Source organism: Dendrobium catenatum, unplaced genomic scaffold, assembly GCF_001605985.2.
Source record: "Dendrobium catenatum unplaced genomic scaffold, ASM160598v2 fragScaff_scaffold_621, whole genome shotgun sequence".
Classification (NCBI taxonomy): Eukaryota; Viridiplantae; Streptophyta; class Magnoliopsida; order Asparagales; family Orchidaceae; genus Dendrobium; species Dendrobium catenatum.
The window spans coordinates 17706131-17728801 of record NW_021319083.1 but is presented as its reverse complement, the minus strand read 5'-3'; the positions used below and the strand labels follow the sequence as shown (position 1 = coordinate 17728801).

General features: G+C 36.8%; 1 protein-coding gene across 1 annotated transcript; it reads left to right on the top strand.

Annotated features, from left to right (window-relative positions):
- The first annotated feature begins 7226 nt into the window (after positions 1-7226).
- Positions 7227-22364, top strand: LOC110105462 (4-hydroxyphenylpyruvate dioxygenase). The gene is made up of 2 exons (XM_020834989.2): positions 7227-8514; positions 22039-22364. The coding sequence occupies exons 1-2, from the start codon at positions 7361-7363 to the stop codon at positions 22217-22219; spliced, it is 1335 nt and encodes a 444-aa protein (XP_020690648.1). The 5' UTR covers positions 7227-7360; the 3' UTR covers positions 22220-22364.
- Positions 22365-22671: the final 307 nt, after the last annotated feature.

Genomic DNA, 22671 nt, shown 5'->3' with positions numbered 1-22671 from the left:
TATACTAAAAAGCCGCTTTAGAAAGTAACAAAAAAATTATCCCAAACTAAGCCTAACATTCGTCTACACATAGGCTTCATTTGGGGTGACTTTCTTAATAGCTTTCTACTACAAAACGTTAAAATTTTTGTACTCGAAAGTTACTTTAAGAAGCAATAAAAAAGTCATCCCAAACGAGACCTTAATTGGTTGGTTGAAATGGACAAGATAGGGTTGACTAATATTTAGGGGCGGATCTAGTTTCTTTTGTCAGGGTGGATAATTTTTTTTTTTTTTTTTTTTTTTTTTTTTTTTTGTGGGAGATGAGCAAAGAAGCTTGATATTAATAAAACTAGGACAAAACATTTTTTTTGAGAGGGAGCAAAATACCCAAAATATTCTAAAATATCCCCTCTAATTTTTTTTTTTTTAATTTTAGGGGGATCTGCCCATGCCAATATTAGGTTTAATTAACAATATAGGTATGTGTCAAACAAAAAAGAGGATAATATAAGGATGCATTTTCATGTAGGAGATTCTATAAGAAAATATATGAAAAGAGGTCAAGTAAGATTAGACTAATATGTCTTATCTCAACTCATATAAAATACTCATAAAAATTCATATTATTAATTTGTGGAATTTAAAAAATTTAAATGAAATAGATTCTTCATCAATCCCTAATGGAAATATATATATCTTAATATTAATTATACTCTCAGACAACTCCAAGAGGAAAAATTATTTTGCACAGTCACTGGACGACAACCGGAGGCAAATTATAGTGCACCAAATCATTTTTTGTTGTGTACTAGTATTATGTCAGCTATATACCAGGTGATGTGACATGCTCTGATTTGACTCTGGACGGTTCGGTGACCGCACGAAATAATTTCTCCTCCAAATGACACTATTGAGGAGTCATGCTTGTATCTTGATTAAAAAGGGTTAAAATCAAATAAGCAAATTATGAATTTAAAATTCTAATTGGATGGCCTATATTTCAAAGTAAGTCAAACTACAACATAGAGGTTGAATCTTAGTATCAAAGCAGGATACCAGCTTTTAATAAGTTGATATCTTCTTTTATATGATGTCTTGCTACCCTGCTCAATCAGTAAATTCTTCTATAAGGATTGAGCGATGTGGCCATTAAATCTCTTATGCCACAATTGAACTTGAAGATCAAGAAAAATCTATCTTTTTTGTGAGTCTTTTATCACCTTTACCAGTAGACCTCAAGGCCATTTTGTCAAGGCTGCCCACTCAATCCCTCTATAAATTTCTAACATTTTAATTTTCAAGGGTTAGACTCTTCATATAACCAAGGTTTATCTCTTGGCTTAACCAAAGAATATTTTCACTTAAATCTGATTTTCCTAGGCAATCATCTATGTTGTTTAACTTAAGTCTTCATGAACTTGTTGATAACTCCCCCATTCATAGTTGTTTGCAATATTTGTTGAGTCCATTCCAAAGAATATTTGCACTTTAGGCATGGTTCACATGTTATGAAAGGCTACTTAGAGTAGCACAACCTATATAGGCCGGTTTGGCCGTCGGAAACCACGATACTGAACGACTTATTGTAGCCGCCGAAAATTTAATGAAACTACCGGTAAAGACCGCCGGTTTGTCGGCAGTCACCGTCGGTCAACTGGCACTACCTGACGGTTTAACCACCAGTAAAACCTGCGGTTTTTACGGCCAGTACGCCGTCGGTAACAAATAGGTGGTAAACCGATGGTGATTTAGCGGTTTAGCCACAGCTAATACCGGCGGTTTTGACGGTCGGACGGCTGGTAAGCAGCTGGTGATTAACTGGTGGTCACCGGCGCTACGACTGCCGGAAATTACCGGCTGTCTAGGCCGCCGGAAAATGCCGGTACGTATACCGCAGGAAATCGTTTCCTATGCGGTATATTCCGGTGGTTTTTGAATCGCCGGAAAGCCGCCAGTTTTTTACAAAACCGCCGGAAATCTATCATTAACCACCGGAAAAAACTGCCGGTAATGCCTGAATTTCATGTAGTGTAGAATTATAGCCTCTTAAGACGTAACTTTGACAAACAACTTCTAAAGTTCTTCTCATATGTTATCTAGGCAATGCAAGACCAACGTAGGTTCCTCTATCAATGGTCCTTGGGCCATCTACCGGTTCCATTATAAGCTCTTGGAGGTTAACCATTGTTCCAAATAGAAAGAAAGACCTATCCTTTAAGTACACCTCAAAATAATTCTTAGTAGTAGACCCGATGCACACATATGCATGTAGGCTTTACATATGCTCTAGAGGAAGAGATGAATAAAGCTTTTAATAATTAAAATAGATTTTATAGAAAAAAAAAAATATCACAATGGAAGTCAATAATTTATAACAAAATTAAAACGAGTGGAAGAAATCAGGAAAACGATAAACCAATAAGCAAATACTAATTTTAATGTGGTTTGGCCACAACCCACATTAACGCTTAAGTGCACAACATCACCAAACAAGTATTTTCATAAACATTTGTCTTTGAGACCCATTCACCTTATTTTGAGCTGGGGAACATTTTCTAAATATTCTTCTCTAAAAACTAATTAGGAAATACATGATAATTAATAATAATAATAATAATAATAAACAAAATAGAAGCTGGAACATTCTTACATGCAAATCCATAGCTGGGTTAAGAAGATGAGAACATGCTTGATGGTAGGGGTGTCAATTTTTGACACGACTCGAAACACGTCCCGAACCCGACCCGGAAAAATTCGGGTTAGGGTCAACCCGGACCCGAAACGGGTCGGGGGGTCAACAAATCAACCCATTTTAAAAACCGGGTTGTGTTCGGGTTGACACAGCAACCCGAAATTGACCCAAAAACCCGAGTTTGATGCGTTTTGACCCGAAAATCGAAGATTGGCCTAATTGTTTACACGAAAACTAGCATTTTGGGTCAACCCCGGTCATTCGTGTTGGATCGGGTTGACCCGGACCCGAATCAGGTCGGTTTCGGTTTCGAAAACCTAACCCGTTTTTAAAAATGTATCGGGTTCGGGTTGACCCGAATAGTGTCAGGTCAGTTCCGGGTTCAACCCGAATCCGACCCGTTGACCCGAATTGACACCCCTACTTGATGACTTGTTTTTAAGGAATGACATTAGGTTTACTCTCAAGCATTCACATTCGGTTGAAGAAGTTGAGCTCCTATATGTATTAAAGGTTTAGAATTTCAACATATTGTTAAAATTGTGAGGATTCAAACATCCACATTTTCCATTGCAAAACATTCAAAATTGATTAATTTATGCACTTGATTATCCTTATAATGATTTTGTTATGTGAATAATTTCCTTATAAAAGTAGATTAAAAGAGCCCTAGAAAACTTAAAAGATGCCTGCAAATGGATTTATGTAGGCCCATAAGGAATTTACAAAGGAAGATAGATGTCTGTAAACTAAGTCAAAGTTAATATATTTATTCTTTTAACAAAATAACTAAGGCCTGCTTTGAAATTTAAGATAATTTATATATATTATTTTGTATAAATTTTAGAGTTAAGGAAGGTTTATTGTTGATATGTCATCAAAAAATTATCTTGATTGGGCACGAATATCGAGGCAAAATCAAGATGGAAACTTCAAAAATTAAATATGGGATCATCTGAACTTCAATTTCAGCAAACTTATAGCTGAACTGAGCGTCTCATAAATACGAACCCGACGACACCAAATTCAACTCGATTTGAGCCCAAATGGGTCAAAATCGAAGACCAGAAGCATATTCGGAAGGTTTAATTCATAATTTGGATTACCAAACAGTTTCCAAATATGACATGCTTATAGTCGAACCGAGCGGCTCGGCGAGACAAATCCAACTAATCCAAGATCGCCGAATTTCAATATCTTTAAGAACTTCAAATGTCTCACAAACGGCCCATAATCAAGAGATTCAATATCGACCGCCATCCATTCCACTCCACCTTTTGCGCTTGATCCTCCTATTTCCGGGCATGTCATCCTCAAAAAACTATAAATAGCCCATCATTTCTCTTAAGAGGGGACCGAAGCAAGAAGAAGAAGAGAAGAAGGAGAAGAGAAAATAAGAAGGATAGGAGGGAAGAAACTCCTCCTCGACGACCGCCGGAATTCTACCAGACTTCTACGGGACGCCGAAATTCTTCCCGACTTCCACGAGACGACGAAATTCCACCCAACCTCCAAGTGACGCCCAAATTCTGTCCGACCTCCAGGTGATGCCGAAGTTTCACTTGAACTCCAAATGACACCGAAATTATGTCTAACCTCCAAGTGACGTCGGAATTCTGCCTGGCCTCCAAGTGACGCCGGAATTCCACATGACCTCCAAGTGACGCCGAAGTTTCACCCGAACTTCAAGTGACGCCAAAGTTCTGCCCGAATACCATCTAACGCTAGAGTTCTCCTCGGCCGCCAACTAACTTCGGACTTCTACCCGACGCCAGACCTCCGCTCGTCGCCAGATTTCTACCCGACGCCGGACTTTTGCCCATTGTCAGATTTTCATCGACATCTATCTGATGCTAGATTTATGTCCATTACTGAACTTCTACCTGAAACAATCTTTTTGACTTACGTCGCTCGCCGACTACGATCATTATGACTTACATCGCCCACCGACTACAATCCTTCTGACATCCGTTGCCCGCCGACTACGTTCCTTCCGACTTATGTCGCCCATCGACTACAATCTTTCAGACCAAACAAACACATCAGCAGTGATTCTTTATATTCTCATCATGTACTGTACTCTATAAGATGTACATCAAGTTAAGGCCTTTCCCCAAGGAAGAGACTCATTTGTAATCAACTGCAATACTAGTAGATTCATTCAAACTGGGCTAGGCCCTGTAATTTTTTCCCCTTTTTCAGGGGTTTTCCACGTAAAAATCTTGGTGTCTCATAAATGCTACACCCTCTCTCTCTCTTATCTAATTGCGTGCCGAATCTTCGTACAAAGTTAAGACGTTAAACTTTATATTTCTCTACCGCCGCGAATACTCCAGAACGCAACAATAGTAAAGATGAATATTCACTTCTTATACCGAAACTCATGATAAATATCACTTCCACACATACAATATTCTCATTTATTGATGGCTCATCTATTTCCTATTGAACCTTAAGAGCATGAATATCTTTAATCAAAAGTTTTTTTCTAGTGTCTTACTTGGGATATAATTAATCATTAGCTTGGATCCCACAATCAAAACAAGCCCTATATTTTGTCTTTAATCAAGTAGATGAACATATTTTTATCCTTTGAGTTAATAGGGAGAATTACCTTCCATTTCATGAGGTGTTAGGTTTAACTATTCATGGATCACACTTTAAGGACAAACATATGTGTCCTGTTATCTCGGCTTCCATTATTTCTCATGTAGGAGCATAAGGACTCATGATCATTTATGTATCTTAAGATGATATGATACATTTCCTCATGACCACCAATCTCTTGAGACCCTTTCAAATTCAAGAGATTTTTTATGATACAACTGAGATTTTTTCTATTTCCATCCATAAGTGATAGCTCTCATTCTACATCTACCCGACTATCATCTATTAGGTCCATTTTTTCCCTACTTGAAACAACCCCAATTTTTCTCCTCGAGCATGATTTAGATCGCAATCTTAAATGATCATAATCTTATTTGCTATGATGAAGTGAAAGTCTTCGACATCTAGCATTTGATCACAACGTTGAGTTCCAAAGTTCTTTGCAAGACTAGAAACTTAGCATGTGCAACATCTTAGATCATTAGCACCTGCTTACTGCCTCAGCATATACCGAGTTGGTGATTAATGTTAACCACTAGGCCAACAATTATCATCAATGCAAAGGCCTATTATCACTACAACCTTCCCCAACCATTGGCTTCTAATATAGTTATCCCAATTAGCTTCATAAGTTTTATACATTTATTTCATAAGTTTTATTAAGCCAATGAAAGAAACACATCCTTAATATCATATCATTGGGCTTAGTGAGGCCATAATTTACCTTAGGCCACCAATGTTATTCCATCCTCTTATGCCCACTCAAAGGCATGCCATCATCCTCACCCCTTGAAAGTTTTCATGACACTTTCTCCTATATATATATATTCACCTAGATCAAAGGAGGCTATGACCTTGGCATCCAAAAGCCCATGATGACAAATGGCTTCATTAAAGATATCAAAACTCTTCAAATAAAGACTGATTTAGGATAATTTTTCGTCAATATTTTTTTGCAACTTAAAAAAAATTACACTAAAAAACTACATTAAAAAATAATAAAAAAAAAAAGAAAAAAAAAACTTTCTTATTGCTTTTTAAAGTATATTTTTGGAAAAAAAAAATTTTGTTCAAATTTTTTTATACTAGAAAATAATAAGAAAGTTATCGCAAATGAAATCTAAATCTTATAAAGTTATTGGCATAATCCTTATAATAATAGCCAAATGGCCTCTAGTGATAAAAATATCAATTGGGCATTTACCTATCATATTAATCGTAAAATGCTTAAAAATATAATTGCTTACGCATACCTAATGAATCCATCTTGAATTAACTGATATCAACTGACCATATCTACTCCATCTTTCACCTATCATAAAATAAATTAGAAATAAAAAAAATAATCATGATTTCACCCTTTATAATTAGTAGGGGTCTAATCTGAAAATGACTCGCCATCATCCGGCAAGACCCTTCAAATCCGAGTAGATCCGATACGATCCCCTGACTCGGTTGGAGTACGCACAGAGAGCGGACGATCGCGAGTAGGGGCTGGCATGCGAGCACACGCAGGGATGGGCAGGATAAAGTCAAATATGAATTAGTTGCGCTTTTTTGGGTTGACTCGAAGTTGATACAAAATTGGCCCAAAAGTACAATCGGGTCATAATATATAACTTGAATCCATGGATGGATCCCCACTTTTGTGAGGGTAAAAAAATTATTTAATGTGTAAGAAGGGTAATTTTAGAACTCTGAAAAAGAACCGCTCTAAGCCTAATCTAACTAATTTTTCAAATGAGGTGATTCGAACCTAAAATTTTTAGTCAAATTTACAGAACCTATCAAATATAGACGCATGCTAGGTTAATAATTTATCCTCATTGGCGCACAAAAAAAATAAATAAATAAATAAACATGCCGTCTTCGATAATCTCAATGTCACACGTCCACGTGGCATCCACAAAGAAATTATTAATAATAAATGTTATTAGCTTAAACAAATAATCAGATATTAAGATATTATTAATAATATATCTCTAATTTAATCAAATAATTAAGATTATTAATAATCTCATATATTTCCCTCCCCCGCATCCAGAGGGAAATTCTACTCTTCGCCTTAAACAGACAGAAATGGGGCAAGCGACAGTGGCTGGGACGGAATCGGCGGTGGCGGGCTCCGCCTCCAGCAGCGAAAAGGACTTCAAGCTAGTGGGATACTCCAACTTTCTGCGCAAAAATCCACGAACCGATCGCTTCCCCGTGCTAGGCTTCCATCACATTGAATTCTGGTGCGGTGACGCCACCAACACCGCCGGCCGATTTTCCTTCGGACTCGGCATGCGCCTCTCCGCTCGATCCGACATATCCACCGGCAACACAATCCACTCCTCACTCCTCCTTCGCAGCTCCTCCCTTCAATTTCTCTTCTCTGCTCCCACCTCCTCATCCGATCCCCCACCTTCCCCGCAATCCCAATCGCCACTTCCTTCATTTTCCCCCTCCGCTTCCCACCGCTTCACCCTCACCCACGGCCTCGGCGTTCGAGCCATCGCCGTTCGTGTATCCGACGCATTCTCCGCCTTCCACATCAGTGTCTCCCACGGCGCCCGTCCTGCTTTTCCTCCCGCTGATCTCGGCCTTGGCTTCGCCCTCTCCGAAGTTGAGCTGTACGGCGATGTCGTCCTCCGATTCATTAGCCATCCTTCACCTTCTCCTCATTCCCCATCCTTCCTCCCCGGATTCGAAGACCTTCCCACTCCTTCCCCCTGCCTCGACTACGGCATCCGCCGCCTCGACCACGCCGTCGGTAACGTCGAAGATCTCGCATCCGCGGTGAAATACGTCGCGGCTTTCACCGGATTCCACGAGTTCGCCGAGTTCACCGCGGCGGATATTGGCACCGCGGAGAGTGGATTGAACTCGGTGGTGCTCGCGAACAACGAGGAGACGGTGCTGATTCCGATGAACGAGCCGGTACACGGGACGAAGCGGAGGAGTCAGATTCAGACTTATCTGGATCATAACGTCGGAGCCGGCGTGCAACACCTCGCATTGGCGACTGATGATGTGCTCCAGACGTTAAGGGAGATGAGGGCGAAGTCGCCGGCGGGCGGTTTTGAGTTTATGCCCCCGCCAGTTCCGACATACTACGTAAATCTCCGGCGACGCGCCGGCGATGTGCTCAGTGAGGAGCAGATGAAGCAGTGCGAGGAGCTGGGCGTCCTTGTTGATAGGGATGATCAGGGGGTTTTGCTCCAGATATTCACCAGACCGGTCGGAGACAGGTAAAGCCGAAATTCTAGAAGTTTATTTTGGGGATTAGGGTTCGTGCATGGAACGGGTGGTGGTAATAAAGTATTTTATTTTAATAAAATTAAATGCTTTATAATCCTCGATCTTATCGATATTGGGGTAACGGGGTCGCCACATATCACATGGGACCCACAGAAACGAGAGTTCCAGAATTATATCGTTTCTAAAAATATAATAAATAACTTGAGATCTATCTTCTAAATTAATAATAAAGTAGAAAGAATTTTCAACCCTTATAATATATATCATTGAATTTTATCCTTATGTATTTTTAAAGTAGGTCACATAACAACCCTTGTTATTGTATTATTTGCTTGTTATAGAAATATAAATGTTTTTTTTTATAGAAATATAAATGTTGTGTGCTGGAACATTCGTGTCATTAGAGAGATATAGGATTTTACATCCTAGCTTTGTATGAAGATTCATCACACACACAGATAAGAAAAAGGGACGCAAGAGTCGTTAGAGATAAATTGTTTATGTGGAAACCCTAGAAACAGGATAAATCATGGGGTCTTATCCAGTAAAAATGATTTCATTATTGTTTGTTATTGATTACAAAGGATGTTTTTCCTCTCGGGAAGATGTTGACACAGGGATACATCATGTAGAGCATAATACATGGTTAGAATTAGAAGAATCCAATGGAATGAGAATTATTCTCAAGAGGATATTGGCTTGTCATTTAGGGGCTGTTTGATTGCCTGAATTAGGAGTGTATATTAAAACAATTACATATATTTACTAAATTCGACTGTTTGATGAAATTTGAGCGGAACAAAAGGAAATCCTCTGAAGCATTAGTAGTGTATTACAGGGCGTGTTTTATGCGAATTAGAAACCCGCTCGTACTGAGCGAGTTTTAAAATCTCTCGATGAAGAAATCTTCACATTGTCGTTGTTGTTCAGCTTCATTGCTTCGCAGGAGGTGTAAGATTGCACGAGTGGCGTCTTCGGCTCCTTTGTTCTTGTTTGACTTCGCTCCTTCGACAACGTTCCCTTTGCCTGTCGGATTGGAAGTTTTAACATTTTCATCGGAAGTAAGGACGGGAGCTCGCAAGTTCTGCAGGTAACTTTTCTCTCGGCGAAGCCTCCCAAGCTCTACCGCGGCGTCTGTCAACGTCACTGGAGCAAATGGGTCGCCGAGATCCGCACCCGCCTCTGGCTCGGCACCTTCGACACCGCTGAAGGAGGTTGAAGGGACAATAGTCGGCTTGTGATTGAGGTTGGAGGGACTGTAGTTGGGCAACGAAGGGTCGATGGGAGGCGGCCAAGCGGAGGTTTGATTGTGATGGTCGGGCAGAGTTCCAACATTGGATAAGATAAGAGACTTTTTTATTCTAAATAATATGATGATGTATTTTTATTTTATTTATGACACTTTTGTGATGATTATTTTCATTTCTTTAATTTAGCATCATAAAACATTGCCTTTATTAAGTATGAATCTCAATTCATATTTGAATGAGAAAATTTTAAAATTAATGCAATACTATTTGAAATTCAATTTTAATAAATTTATAGTCAAACTGAACATCTCGACAAAGCAAATCCAATGATACAAAAAGTTGTTTAATTTGAGCTTGAATAAGAACACAACGAGCACTTTAAGCATAATTGGAAACTCTATGGCACCAATTGGATGTAAGGGTGTCAAAATCTAACATGACTCAAAATCAGACCAGGAAAATTTCGGGTTCGGGGGTCAACCCATTTGTTATACTAGTCGAGTTCAGGTTTGTAATTCCAACCCATTTGTAAAAGTGGGTCGGGTTGGAAAAGTGGGTCGGGTTCGGGTTGACCCGAAACCAACCCTAATTGACCTATTTTCATCATCCAGCTATTGCAACTTGGGCTTTCGAGTTTATAATTTTGATAATAAAAAATAATAATCATTAATCTTTTATTTCTCCTACTGTTTGCAGTGCATATTTGATTGTGTGTTGACTAATATTTTAGGTATACTATGCACCATTCTTTGAAGATTCAAGGCTCAAGATTGTGTAGAATTTGTTATATTAAATGAGTATGTAATTTTCATTTCTTGAGTCAAGTCTTGTATTGATGTATGTTAGATTGGTGATCGTGCACACACACAGGGGGAGCAAAAAATGATTTTAAATATTTTAATTTTTCTGTATATCATACTGTACGATTTGGATCGTACTATATGATCTGGTGTAACATAAATTAATTAAAATATTTACTTTGCTGAAAAAATATATTTAAAATATAATTAATCGTATATAGACCTGTCAATTTCGGGTTACGGGTCGGGTTCGGGTCAACCCGAAATTGACCCGGTACTATTCGGGTTCGGGTCTACCCGACCCGTTTTTTCAAACGGGTCGATTTTCTGGACCCGAACCAGACCCGCTTCGGAGCGCGTGGGTAGGCCGGGCAGCGAGCAGGGCTGGCGGGCAGCGGGCAGCGCGCAGCGCGGGGGCAGCGAGCGGGGCAGAAATTCAAATTTTTTTTAAAATAAACGGGTTTTCGGGTTGACCCGGCAACCCGTCGGGTCAACCCGAAACCGACCCGTTTTTGCAAACGGGTCGGTTTTCTGAACCCGAACCCGACCCGCTTCGGGTTCGGATCGGGTTTTCGGGTCGGGTCCAATATTGACAGGTCTAATCGTATAGTATGATCACCACATCGTACTGGACGATCTGTTATAATTAGAAAGCCCGTTGTCCATTAAATTAAGAAAAAATTTGAATTTGAAAAGTTGTTCTGATCGTACTGTACGATGTTTAAAATATTGCTTAATTTAATACTGTGATTATTCAATCAAAATGACTTAATTTTGATATTTTGATCGTACTATACTAACTGTATCGTACTGTACGATCAACAGAGACTATTTTGGCCATCCCATGCTTCGTCTTGGAAGAATTACATTTTTATTGAACTGTTCGTACAATACTAAGTGGACATCATACAGTACGAATAGGCAAACTAAACTGTTCGTACAGCACTACTTGGTGATTGTACTGCATTTTCATTAAATCGTTCGTACTATACTAACTGGATATCATATAGTACGAACAGGCAATTTAACTGTTCATACAATACTAACTGGTAATCGTACAGTACTAACAGGTCAATTTCTGCACATCGTATGGTGCGATCTTTGACGAATGAATTGAGTTTTTTAAGGGTTTTTGTGCCCTCTATTTACACACTCTCATAAGGCTTTGTAAGAGTCTTTGGCATCCATTGGAGCTTCCATTTTCTAGAGAAAGCTTGAAGAGAGAACTTGAAAGGGAGAGAGGAAAGGGTAAAGTTGTCTCCCATCTTGTCACGCCCGCCGCAGCACCGTTGCCGCCGTTCTGTCCGTCTCACGCAGTCGCTGCCACCGTCTATCCCGCCGGCTCTATCACTACTACCTTTGTGCCCAAGCTACCACTGCCATCGTCCGTCCCGCATGTGCTGTCGAAGCCACTATCCTTCCTGCGCTACCGCTGCTTCCATCGGTCTCGCCTGCAGCCCCGCACTAGCTCTAGTACCTCGGTCGAGAGTCGAGACCTAATCGGCGGGCTCGCATTGGCTCCCCAACTTCCATTCTGTAAATCGAGTCAGGTGATTTCTACCCTCGCGGATTGAGTAAGGTCAACCCGATAACCCGCATGGGTTTGGTCTGGGTTGACAATTCTGACTTGTTTGCAAAATTGGTTAGGGTTAGTGTCAACCCATTTATGGTTGGATTAAGTCGGGTTTGACCCAAACTCGACTAGTTGACCCGAATTGACACCCATAATTGGATGACTAAATAATATTCAAATCTTATATGCTTATACACATATCAAGCATCTCGACAATATAAATCCAACAATCTAAAGATATCTTTATTTTGACATCATTAAAGCACTTAAATGATGTACAAATGCTCTATGACGAAGGAAATAAGTATTGGTCGACCAGTAGAGTATTCAGGTTTTCCTCCATATTTACAGGATAATTCATTCTAAAGAATCTAGAAATATGAACATACTCTCTACATAAAAGGGGGGACTTGGAGTTTGGACTTGGACTTAATATTCAAGAGACCTTATTGTGGTATCTCAATTTCTAAATTGAAAAAATTATTTTTTTAATCTTTTAATAAATAACAATCAGAGCTATCTAATATCATCTATCAGTAATAAACAATAAAACATATTATATAAATCAAAATATTAATGTACGTATTTATATTCATTCCTAAAAATCGTATACACTACTCATGATCTACACAATCATATCATAACTACTATATCCTGACTACGAAAGAAAAACAAAAAGAAATAGAACTTGAAGAATCCTGACTAACCTTACACTCATGTTCCCCTATCCTGACTTGAAATCATTGAACCAGATATAATGAGCTTAAAAAGCCCAGTAGGTCACCAAAACTTATAACTGAATTCAAATCATGATAAAGAAGTAATATGTTTGTCAATAATCAAATCATAATAATTATATTTATATGATTATTAAATCAATGCATAAATAGTAAATCTCAAATGCAATTGTAGTACAATCTGTAAACAATAAAATACTACGATACATAAGCTAGTAAAGTTATATACCAGTACCAGTGTCAAATCTATAATGCAATTGTCATATCAGTAATACCAATTAGTATAAAATTATATAAAATATCAAATCAAAATATCGATAAACACTATCGAAATCAAATTAATGTAATAAAATCATATATGAATATATATGTTATCAATGCATTCTATATCACGTGCTCAGTATATCACATACTTAATATCAGTACAATAAATCATTAGTATTAAATAATATCAATGTCTAAATGAGTAATAATAACAATCTAGTGGCAGGAGCAGTAGAATATTATAATAATAGTAAATTCATACATTAACAATAAATCCATACAATAATAAAAAAAATAACTCAAGAACATGCATTTAAATTGTCATACTAAACAAGTAAGAAGTCCTGACTATCACGATGTTTTTCAGTGTTAGTATTAGTAAACTATTGGCTCAGTAAATAGAGTCGTCACTCTTAGTTCATCGATAAAGTAATAATCTCTTTATAACTCCCAACCAGAGTATCACGTGAATTAGTAGAGGATAATATCAAATCATATTATTTAAAGAAAAGTCCGTCAACCCACCATCATATACAGATTAATCAGTCTCCAACCAATGGGTCAACTAGTTTTTACTTGTTTGCTTCACACACGTGTATTATTATCACAATACTATAACAGTAATAGTGACCAATTATTATTCAAATACATATCAACATCCATTTTCAATACATTATATCAAATAATGCATAATTGAACTTAATTAAGAAGATATCAAAATGTCATAAAGGTAGACAACAAAAAATCTTATTAGGTAAAAATACACATTTTCAAAAAATTAGCAAAATAATATGAATTATATAAAATAATATTTTAATACTTTTATTATACTACACTATTTTTAGAAGTCAAAATACATTTATGGGTAGACAAAAATCATTGTATTTTCAAAATCACCTATTGAAAATCTCAAATAAATATTTAAAAATGCTTATAATCATGATCTCTATAGCATACAAAAATTTACGTAGTGAAAGTTTTACCAATACAAAATTATTCGTGTTTTTCGATATTGAAACATAAATTTGGTTAGAAAAATAACAAAAACACAAAAACTTTTTAATCAAAAATAGGGTAAGTGTTTCTTACAGCTAGACGAGCAATTTTTCTTACAGGCTCGATGGATAAAAATTGCACCGCAGCCTCCAAATCTAAGTTTTTATTCTCTCTCCTTATATTTCTCTCATTTTCTCTCTAAAACGTCTCTCTTGCCGAATTCAATGGGAAAAAAGGATTTAAAAGCTTTTTAATTAGTTACATTAGATATTTTATTAAAATAATATTTTCATATTATATTATTTATTTAATCAATTTTTTTTAGTATAGAATTCAAATAAATCATTTCAGAATATCAAAAATTACATAAAAATATGCATAAAATAAATCATTTTACTTAAAAAATATTGGTGAAATTAGTTTGCAAATAGGATACTTGACGGTCCCAAAATCCTCACTTGTACCAACAGGTGCTAATTTCTTAAAGATTTTCACTGGTGCCAAAAAATTACAAAACAGTTCGTGCAAGCAAATTACTACGATCAAAATATTATGGCGAAAACGGATTTCAATTTGGAGGTATAATGACTCAAAAAAAAAACAATGTTAAAATATGGGCTATTACACCTTAGAGGCTCTAAAAACATCGAAGATCCACTTGAGCACCACCGCCCAACTCAAGCCCTACAACTAACGTCACCAAATTATGATCTTTCAACCATTGTCATATGACTATGATCCTCTGACCAATTACGGTCCTTTAACCTCATTCACCTAACTATAGTCATCCAACAATCATCAGCTGACTAGTCATTTGACTACTGTCACCCAGCTACAATCATCCAACCCATATCACACAACTATAGTCATCTAGCTATCATCGCCATATTACAATCATCTGACCACCATTGCTTAACTACAGTCATCTGACCACCTCATTGTCACTCATTTGCAATCATCCAGCCCATATCACACAACTACAGTCATCTAGCCATCATCGCCATATTACAATCATCTGGCCACCATTACCTAACTACAGTCATCAGACCACCTCACTAGACTACAGCCCTTTGACCATCGTTTTCCTGAATCTTCCGACCACTGTCTCCCGACTACGATCTCCCGATCCCTGTTGCCCGACTACGATAATCCAAACGCCATCAACCAATTATGGTCATCCAAACACTGTCTAACTACTACGGTCCTCCGACCATTATCGCTCAACCACAGTCCTTCGGCCATCATCGCCCGACTGTTACCCTCTGACCATCGTCACCAAACTGCGGTACTTTGTCCTACAATCTTCTGATCATTGTCGTCTAAGCTATATCAACACTTGCTAACTTTATTAATATCATCATGAGTAATGTCATAACATGCCGTCGTTTATAAGATAAATGTAAGTCATTGACATCAACTCTAACTCCCAACATCTACATTAGAATTTATGTTGGACTTTTTGGTATCTGGTCTCATATTTTCAAAGGAATATGATCACGCAAATAATCTTTAAAGACATCTCTCATGCCATAGGACTTTTCCAACTTCAACCACATAGTATTTTCTATATATTGTTTGTTTATTATTTTGAATCTATGCCTTCCCCAAGAAAGGGCATTGCTGTAACTAATAACAAATGATAGTAGAATAATTTTATTTTGGCATGACCTCACATTTTTTCCCTTTTCTGGCTTTTCACGTGAAAATCGAATACTTCTCGTAACTTCTTTATTATTTGTTAGCGTGCTAAATTTTCGTATAAAATTAAGATGTTAAACTCTTTATCTTTTTATCATCGTGAATGTTACGCCACCAATAAATATGATTGTTTTATGAGTTAAAATCACTTGGATTATAAAGCACATTTTACCTTTGTTTTCTGGGATAATTATAATAGTGCATTTATAAGCAAATGCAAGCCGATCTTTTTTTGTTGAGAAAATTGGCGTATGGGCGGTTCTCTAGGAACCCTTGTCGTTACTTTACATGCGTTCAATGTATGGAATAGTAAATCTCTCCTTTGAAAGAGGATAATGATTAATAAATTCCATCTAGAATTTTGAAACATTGCCAGCAGCAATTGGACACTTTCAGGACACGTACTTCCATTGCTGCTTGGAATGTTTTATTGCTTGCGTCCCTTTTGAGTGTTGAAAGTATCCTATATGTTCTTAACCCTTATCAGAACTTGATTTTTGGTATTTAATTTGCAATATTCGACACAAATTTTGCTGACTAATCCTTTGTAGTCATATTCATTCATAGGTACTCAATAGCCATATTTGTCCATTGATGTTTCTATTCTAGCAGGTGTCAAATTCTAGTGAGGCTGACCTGCCAACCACACCTACATGACACGTAATTGATGCTTCTTTTCTAGCACTTGTCAAATTCTAGTGAGGCCAACCTGCCAACCACACCTACACATAATTATTTTATTTACAACAATAGTTTCCTGTCTTACTCAGCCTATAGTTCAAAACTTATTGCACTCCCAAAGAGAGGAAGTTGAGTCTTTTATTGCAAGATCTATTTGAGAAATAGGTTTGAAATAAAGAAGTTGGTCGTACTTCTATTTAGTTCCATGGGTTTTATTTTAGTCTCAGGCTGGGTTTTATTTTAGTCTCAGGCATCTTCAATGTTTTTTATTATTAGATCGGCCTTGTTGACTAGTATGGTGAGGATCATTTTAATTCATCCTGCTACCATTTGTGTGCATTTTATCATACTAGGATTTTTTACATACATAACACCTAAAATTATTAAAAATACGTATTTAACACCTACATTTCTATATTTACTAATATATCACATAAAACCTCTCTTTTAATCAATTCTAACATTCCGTTTATATCTTCCATCAAAAAGTACTATCAACGACTGTCTTCCCCGTCAATGACATTTTTTCGCAGTGAATACAAGTATCTGATCGCTTCAGTGGAGTGGTAGAATAGAAGGAAAAGGGGATTTTATGTGATATATTAGTAAATATAGAAGTTTAGGTGTTAAATATGTATTTTCAATAGTTTTAGGTGATATGTACATAAAAATACCTTTATAATATGGTCATAAGGATGTACATGCTAACTGTATGAAAGTGAACTGAACTCTGACTTATGATTCATTTCGTAGATAAACTTGTAGTTTAAATGTTTAATGCTTTTTCACTCAAACACAAATAAACTGTATAATTAAAGTTAAGTTTGAACTTAAACCTGTTTGACTTCTTAAATTATTGAAACCTTAAAAAAAATTTAAAATTATAATGTGATTTTAAAAAAGAATTTTGATTGATACCTAGGCTTTAGCAAATTCATCTTGAAGGTTTATCCATTAAGTTTTGTGATTCAATTCCTTAGGTTTAAAAGGTGAATGGAGCACTAGGTTTTACTTTAGAAGTGATTAACTTGATTTACAGCCACTTTGATTTTGATATCACTTGGATTCTCCATTGGATTTATACAAAACTTGAGTGTTATGATGAACCATTTTTGGCTGGGTTATTCGGTCTTTATTAGGTCAGAGTATGTTTTCATTCCAGCTGCTCATGTTGATAAAAAGAGCTACGTGGTCTTCAAGAAATCCTAATAGCAGAATTCAAGAAATTCAGTTAGAGGATCTCGAATTGTTTGTTGGTCATTTAATTTGAGTTCATTCGATAATGCATTTTAAGAAGTTGATGTCATTCAATTGGGTCATTTTATTTTGAATGGAAAAAGCTCCACCATTCTGAGTTTGCAAGTAAAGGTTTATGAACATTTGAATTGGCTTTCTTGATTTCCACTCAAGGCCCAAAGGATTTTGGACGAGACAAGTTGCGAAATTACTTTTTTGATTTGAAGGCTTAATCTAAGTAGAACTTTTGAGGTAACAATTCGAGTAATGAAGTGTTCAAGTTGATTGAGTTCTTCATGTCTTGTAGCCCTTTTAGCTTGTCTTAACTAAATTGTGTTCAAATATAACTACGCCTTCTAGCAAAAAAAATTATAAGGACAAACCAAGCTGATCATGGATAAGATCAACACCGTGCTAAAGGGCATCGTAGACTTAAGCTTATTATAAACTAAAAATGTATTTTTGACCATCTTGGGTTAGCTCAATCTTTATGGATGTTCAGCTTTACTCGGTTAATGCTTCTTTGGAGTCTCCGTTCATGTTCCTTACATGCAGCCACAATCCTGAGCCTTAATCAGAGTATAAAAAAATGATTTGTATGTTCTAATGTTTTCTTGATGCTCTTATGCCTTGGTTGGCTGTCTGAACTAATTCCTATCAAGTGATGGAATGTTTGAGATATCTGAGCACGCTAAGTTCTGCATGGCCTATCGGCATATCAGGGTAGATTAGGGTTCATATTACTCAATTCCCACATTTTGCAAAACCGTTGGTCTTATAAAAAAATATCATCATCCAAGTTTCTTTGTCGGTTTCTTTTCAGACAGCTTTTTTATTACTTTCTCAACTGACTTTCAAGCTATCCCAAATGAAACCTTAGTCCTCTTTGCTTTTAGTTTAGGCTTGTTTCAGGTCTTTATTAAAATATTGTTTTTCAAATATAATGTAATTAATGATAGTTGTTTGTAAGGAACATTATTCATCCTAACATCAGAACAGAGGGACTGCATGCCCACATTCAAGAACATATACCTTATTGAATGTACAGATCTTGAAATGGGAGGACTTTAAAGTTCTATCTTTTCTTATTAAAGGGCATATAGAACTATAGTGGTAAATAAGGACCCATATGCCACCTACCTTGAAAATGATGGAAAACATTGTAGCACAGTCAAACCGCGCTTTTACTGTCTCTGGTTGTATATCTAGAAGGGTAAAATTAAAATTAAAAATATGAAAGTATTTAAAGAAAAAAAAAATAGAAGGGTAAAATTATTCTTTTCTGCTGAATTCATGGTACTGTAATTTGCATCCTTTTTTTTTCCTTCATTGATTAACTTTTTTTTTTTTCACCACTAATATTGTAGCACCAGTAGCACCCACGCACCGCGTCATGCTCATCGCTTGAAACTTGTCTGTGGCTGTGACCTACCTCGCCCCTGGCCCCCGTGCGCACTGCTAGCCTGGCGCACCCACAATCGTATCACATCCCAACTAGCGGCTAGCGCCTGCACCCTCACGTGTTGCCCTCGTCGCCTATGCTCGGTGTAATGAACTTAACCACTAGTATAGAGACAGCTCACTAAACCCCCACAATTTGAGGCTCTATTCTTCTTATTCTTGTCCATCTTCCTACTGTAATCTAGGCTGGCTCAAACTCTGATCAATTCATCCAATACACCCTCTTCAAGCCACAAGAGGAGCTTACCTGACTTTCTAATATCAATAAACATTTCTCGCATGCGATTTGAACATCTCTTTTCAAAGTTATTTCTTATTATTGTATTATATTGAGACAACCACCTAAATTCTTTTTGTTTAAGATAGTCAAAATAGAAGATATTAGTAGCCATTGTATAAAAATGTCTAGACTTACAATAATTACTATTGGTTTTTCTCAAACTCCCTGAGCTACATATCCTGAATATCATGTTGGATTTTCTTCCAAGATAGATAAGGAGCTTCGTACCTGCTCCTGATGATATCCCTAATCTCATGCATGGGCTGCCTAGTGGGATTTTCTATGTACGTCCTTCAATTATGATTATCCTCTATTATTTTTGAAGTTATGGAGGGAACACATTGAGAGTTTGGATGTGGCTCATACTCTCCATATGAGGTCCAAAATCAATACCCTAGCACAAATTCTCTACGATATAAATCAAGTCTAACCTCATCAGGTGTAAGATATGCTTGATTTTTATACTTTGAACAAGAACACCTAAATATCCTATCTCATAAAAATGAAGATAGTTGACATGTTATGCGAATAAAATATTCAATCCACAACAAACTCATATGCTAGTGCCTTTCGTCATGGTAACAATCTATTGTATATTTAAGACCTTTGACTTCGAATATCCATATATAACTTGATCTAACAAATATAAAACAAAAAAATATGAGTAGTTGAAAATATACAAATGTTTTTGCTCTCTTTCAACCACATCCCATCACCACTATTTAGGATTCTTCTAATGGAATTAGTGAATGTAACTTTGCTATTAAACATTAAAATAATATAATTATAAGCAATGATCTAATTCATGAATAGCCCTAAATAATTACAATTTAACATATCAATTTAACAATATATATGTCACCCTATAATTTTAGGTGTGGATGTTTCCTAAATAAGAACCATTTTGTATGTAATGCTATCTCAAATAAAAATAATAAAAAAAAAAAACTAAAAAAATGCCAACTCTAGTAAAGTGATGGATGCAAAAGACAATTTTTGTGCAATTCTAAATATACAAAATCTAATGAATGAAATCCTAAAAAATTTGAAAATGGTTATATAGATGAAGTTTTACATTCCAAATATCGAGGAAGCTGGGCTAAACGGTAGGGGTGTCAATTCGGGTCAACGAGTCGGGTTCGGGTCCAACCCGACTTGACCCAAGCATAAACGGGTTGACCCGAACCCAACCCGTTTAGCTAAATGGATGAAGATGTCCAACCCAGACCCAACCTACACGGGTTGTCGGATTGAATCGAACCGACTCGGAATAGGGTTTAGGTTACATCCAGTAAAGCCGACAACCGTTGTGGTTTCGTCAACGTCCAATCGTCCAATGGGAGTCAGGCAGTCGGTGCGTGCGTCTAGCACTAGGGTCGTGTGCGTTGGTGCGAGTGTAGAGTGTTGTCCGGCCTGTCTAAGGTCGAGCGCGAGTGCAGGCCTGCAGGGCATTCCGCGGGGCCGCCCGTGATGTGCGTGGCAGTCGCCAGTCGACAGTAGCGGTCTGGGCTAGGCCCGCGTACGGCGTGCGAGGAAGTCGGTGGCGGCAAAAGCGTTTGGCGTGCGGAGTGAGGGCATTACATGCGCGGCAGTCGATGGCTCGACGTGACCGCATGACAGCGAGTCAATTTGGCGGGTTAATTTAGGTCAAACCCAGGTTATCGAGTTGACCTGAACCTGACCCGAACTACAAACGGGTCCAAAAATAAAACCCGAACCCAACCCGTTTCCTTGTCGGGTCGACCCGAACCTGGTTTTTTCTAATTGAGTTTTCGGGTCGTGTCAAATATTGACACCCCTACTAAACAGTTTAGAAATAACCTTGGACAAGAAAGGGCGACGACGGTGAAGGGCAACGATGTGGCCGAGAGATATGTTTGGAAGAGAGGAAAACATGAAATGGGAGAGGGAGGTGGGCTCGGGTCAAAACAGGGGCCTTTTCAGGCAGAATTTTTGACAGATTTTTTTCGTAGGAAATTAAATAATTATTTTGACAAATAAATTCATCAAAATTTTTGACGGAAATTTTCCTAAAAAAAAATCATCGGTATAGGTTGTAGTGTTTCTAATTTTTAAAAGATTTAAATCAATCTTAAATTTAATTAACATGTTTTATAATTAAAGTATTACATAAAGTTAAAGTTCAATTAAAAAAAAAGATCTTTAACATATTTTATGATCTATACTTAACCAGTAATGAAGAATCAAATTATGTATAATAACTTTTTTCTCTACTAATCATTAGAAGGTTTAAATAATTTCTTCGAATAGTTTTAATTATTACTAATATTAAAATAAGGTAATTTAATTAATTATTAATCTAATTTCAATAATTATAATATTTAGTCGGTTCAACATGATATTTGTTGAATATATTAAAAACGTTAAATTATCATATTCTCAAAATATCATAATTTCTCATTTTAATCCTTTTAAATAATCCTATATACAGAACAATAAAATTATTATACAACATCTAATATTTAAAAATAAATTCTCTCTTATGTATTTCATGAGATTTCTTGTTTGGATTTGCAGGCCAACACTATTTCTCGAGATCATACAGAGGATCGGCTGCATGACGAAAGATGAAGAAGGAAAGGAATATCAGAAGGGAGGATGCGGAGGCTTCGGCAAAGGTAATTTCTCTGAGCTTTTCAAGTCCATTGAAGAGTATGAGAAAGCCCTGGAAGCCAAGCAGCAAATTGCAGCAGCTTAAGCTTCATTAATCAATCAGTGGCTGAAATGAAACTTTTCTTTTTAGATGTCTTTGTTTCAGTAAGGCTTCATTTGAGATGATTTTCTTACTGTTTTTTAAAACAGTTTCCTAGTATAAAATTTCATGAATTATATACTAGAAAGCTGTTCTAAAAAGCAATAAAAAAGATGTCCCAAATGAAGTATAAGATTTTATTTGGGACAGTTTTCTTATTACTTTATAAAGCATCTTTTTAGTACAAAAATTTTTAATTCAAAGATTATTTGTACTAAAAAATTACTTCATAAAGCAGTAAGAAAACAGTCGCAAAGGCAACCTAAGTCTTGTTTCTGTGATGCATAATTTAAACTTGTTTGACCAATAAGGGGGTGTGTGGTTCATTGTGTTGGTTATCAGTACCATTAATGTATGCAACTTGAACTATTTATCAGTCCATTTGTATTTAACAGTCA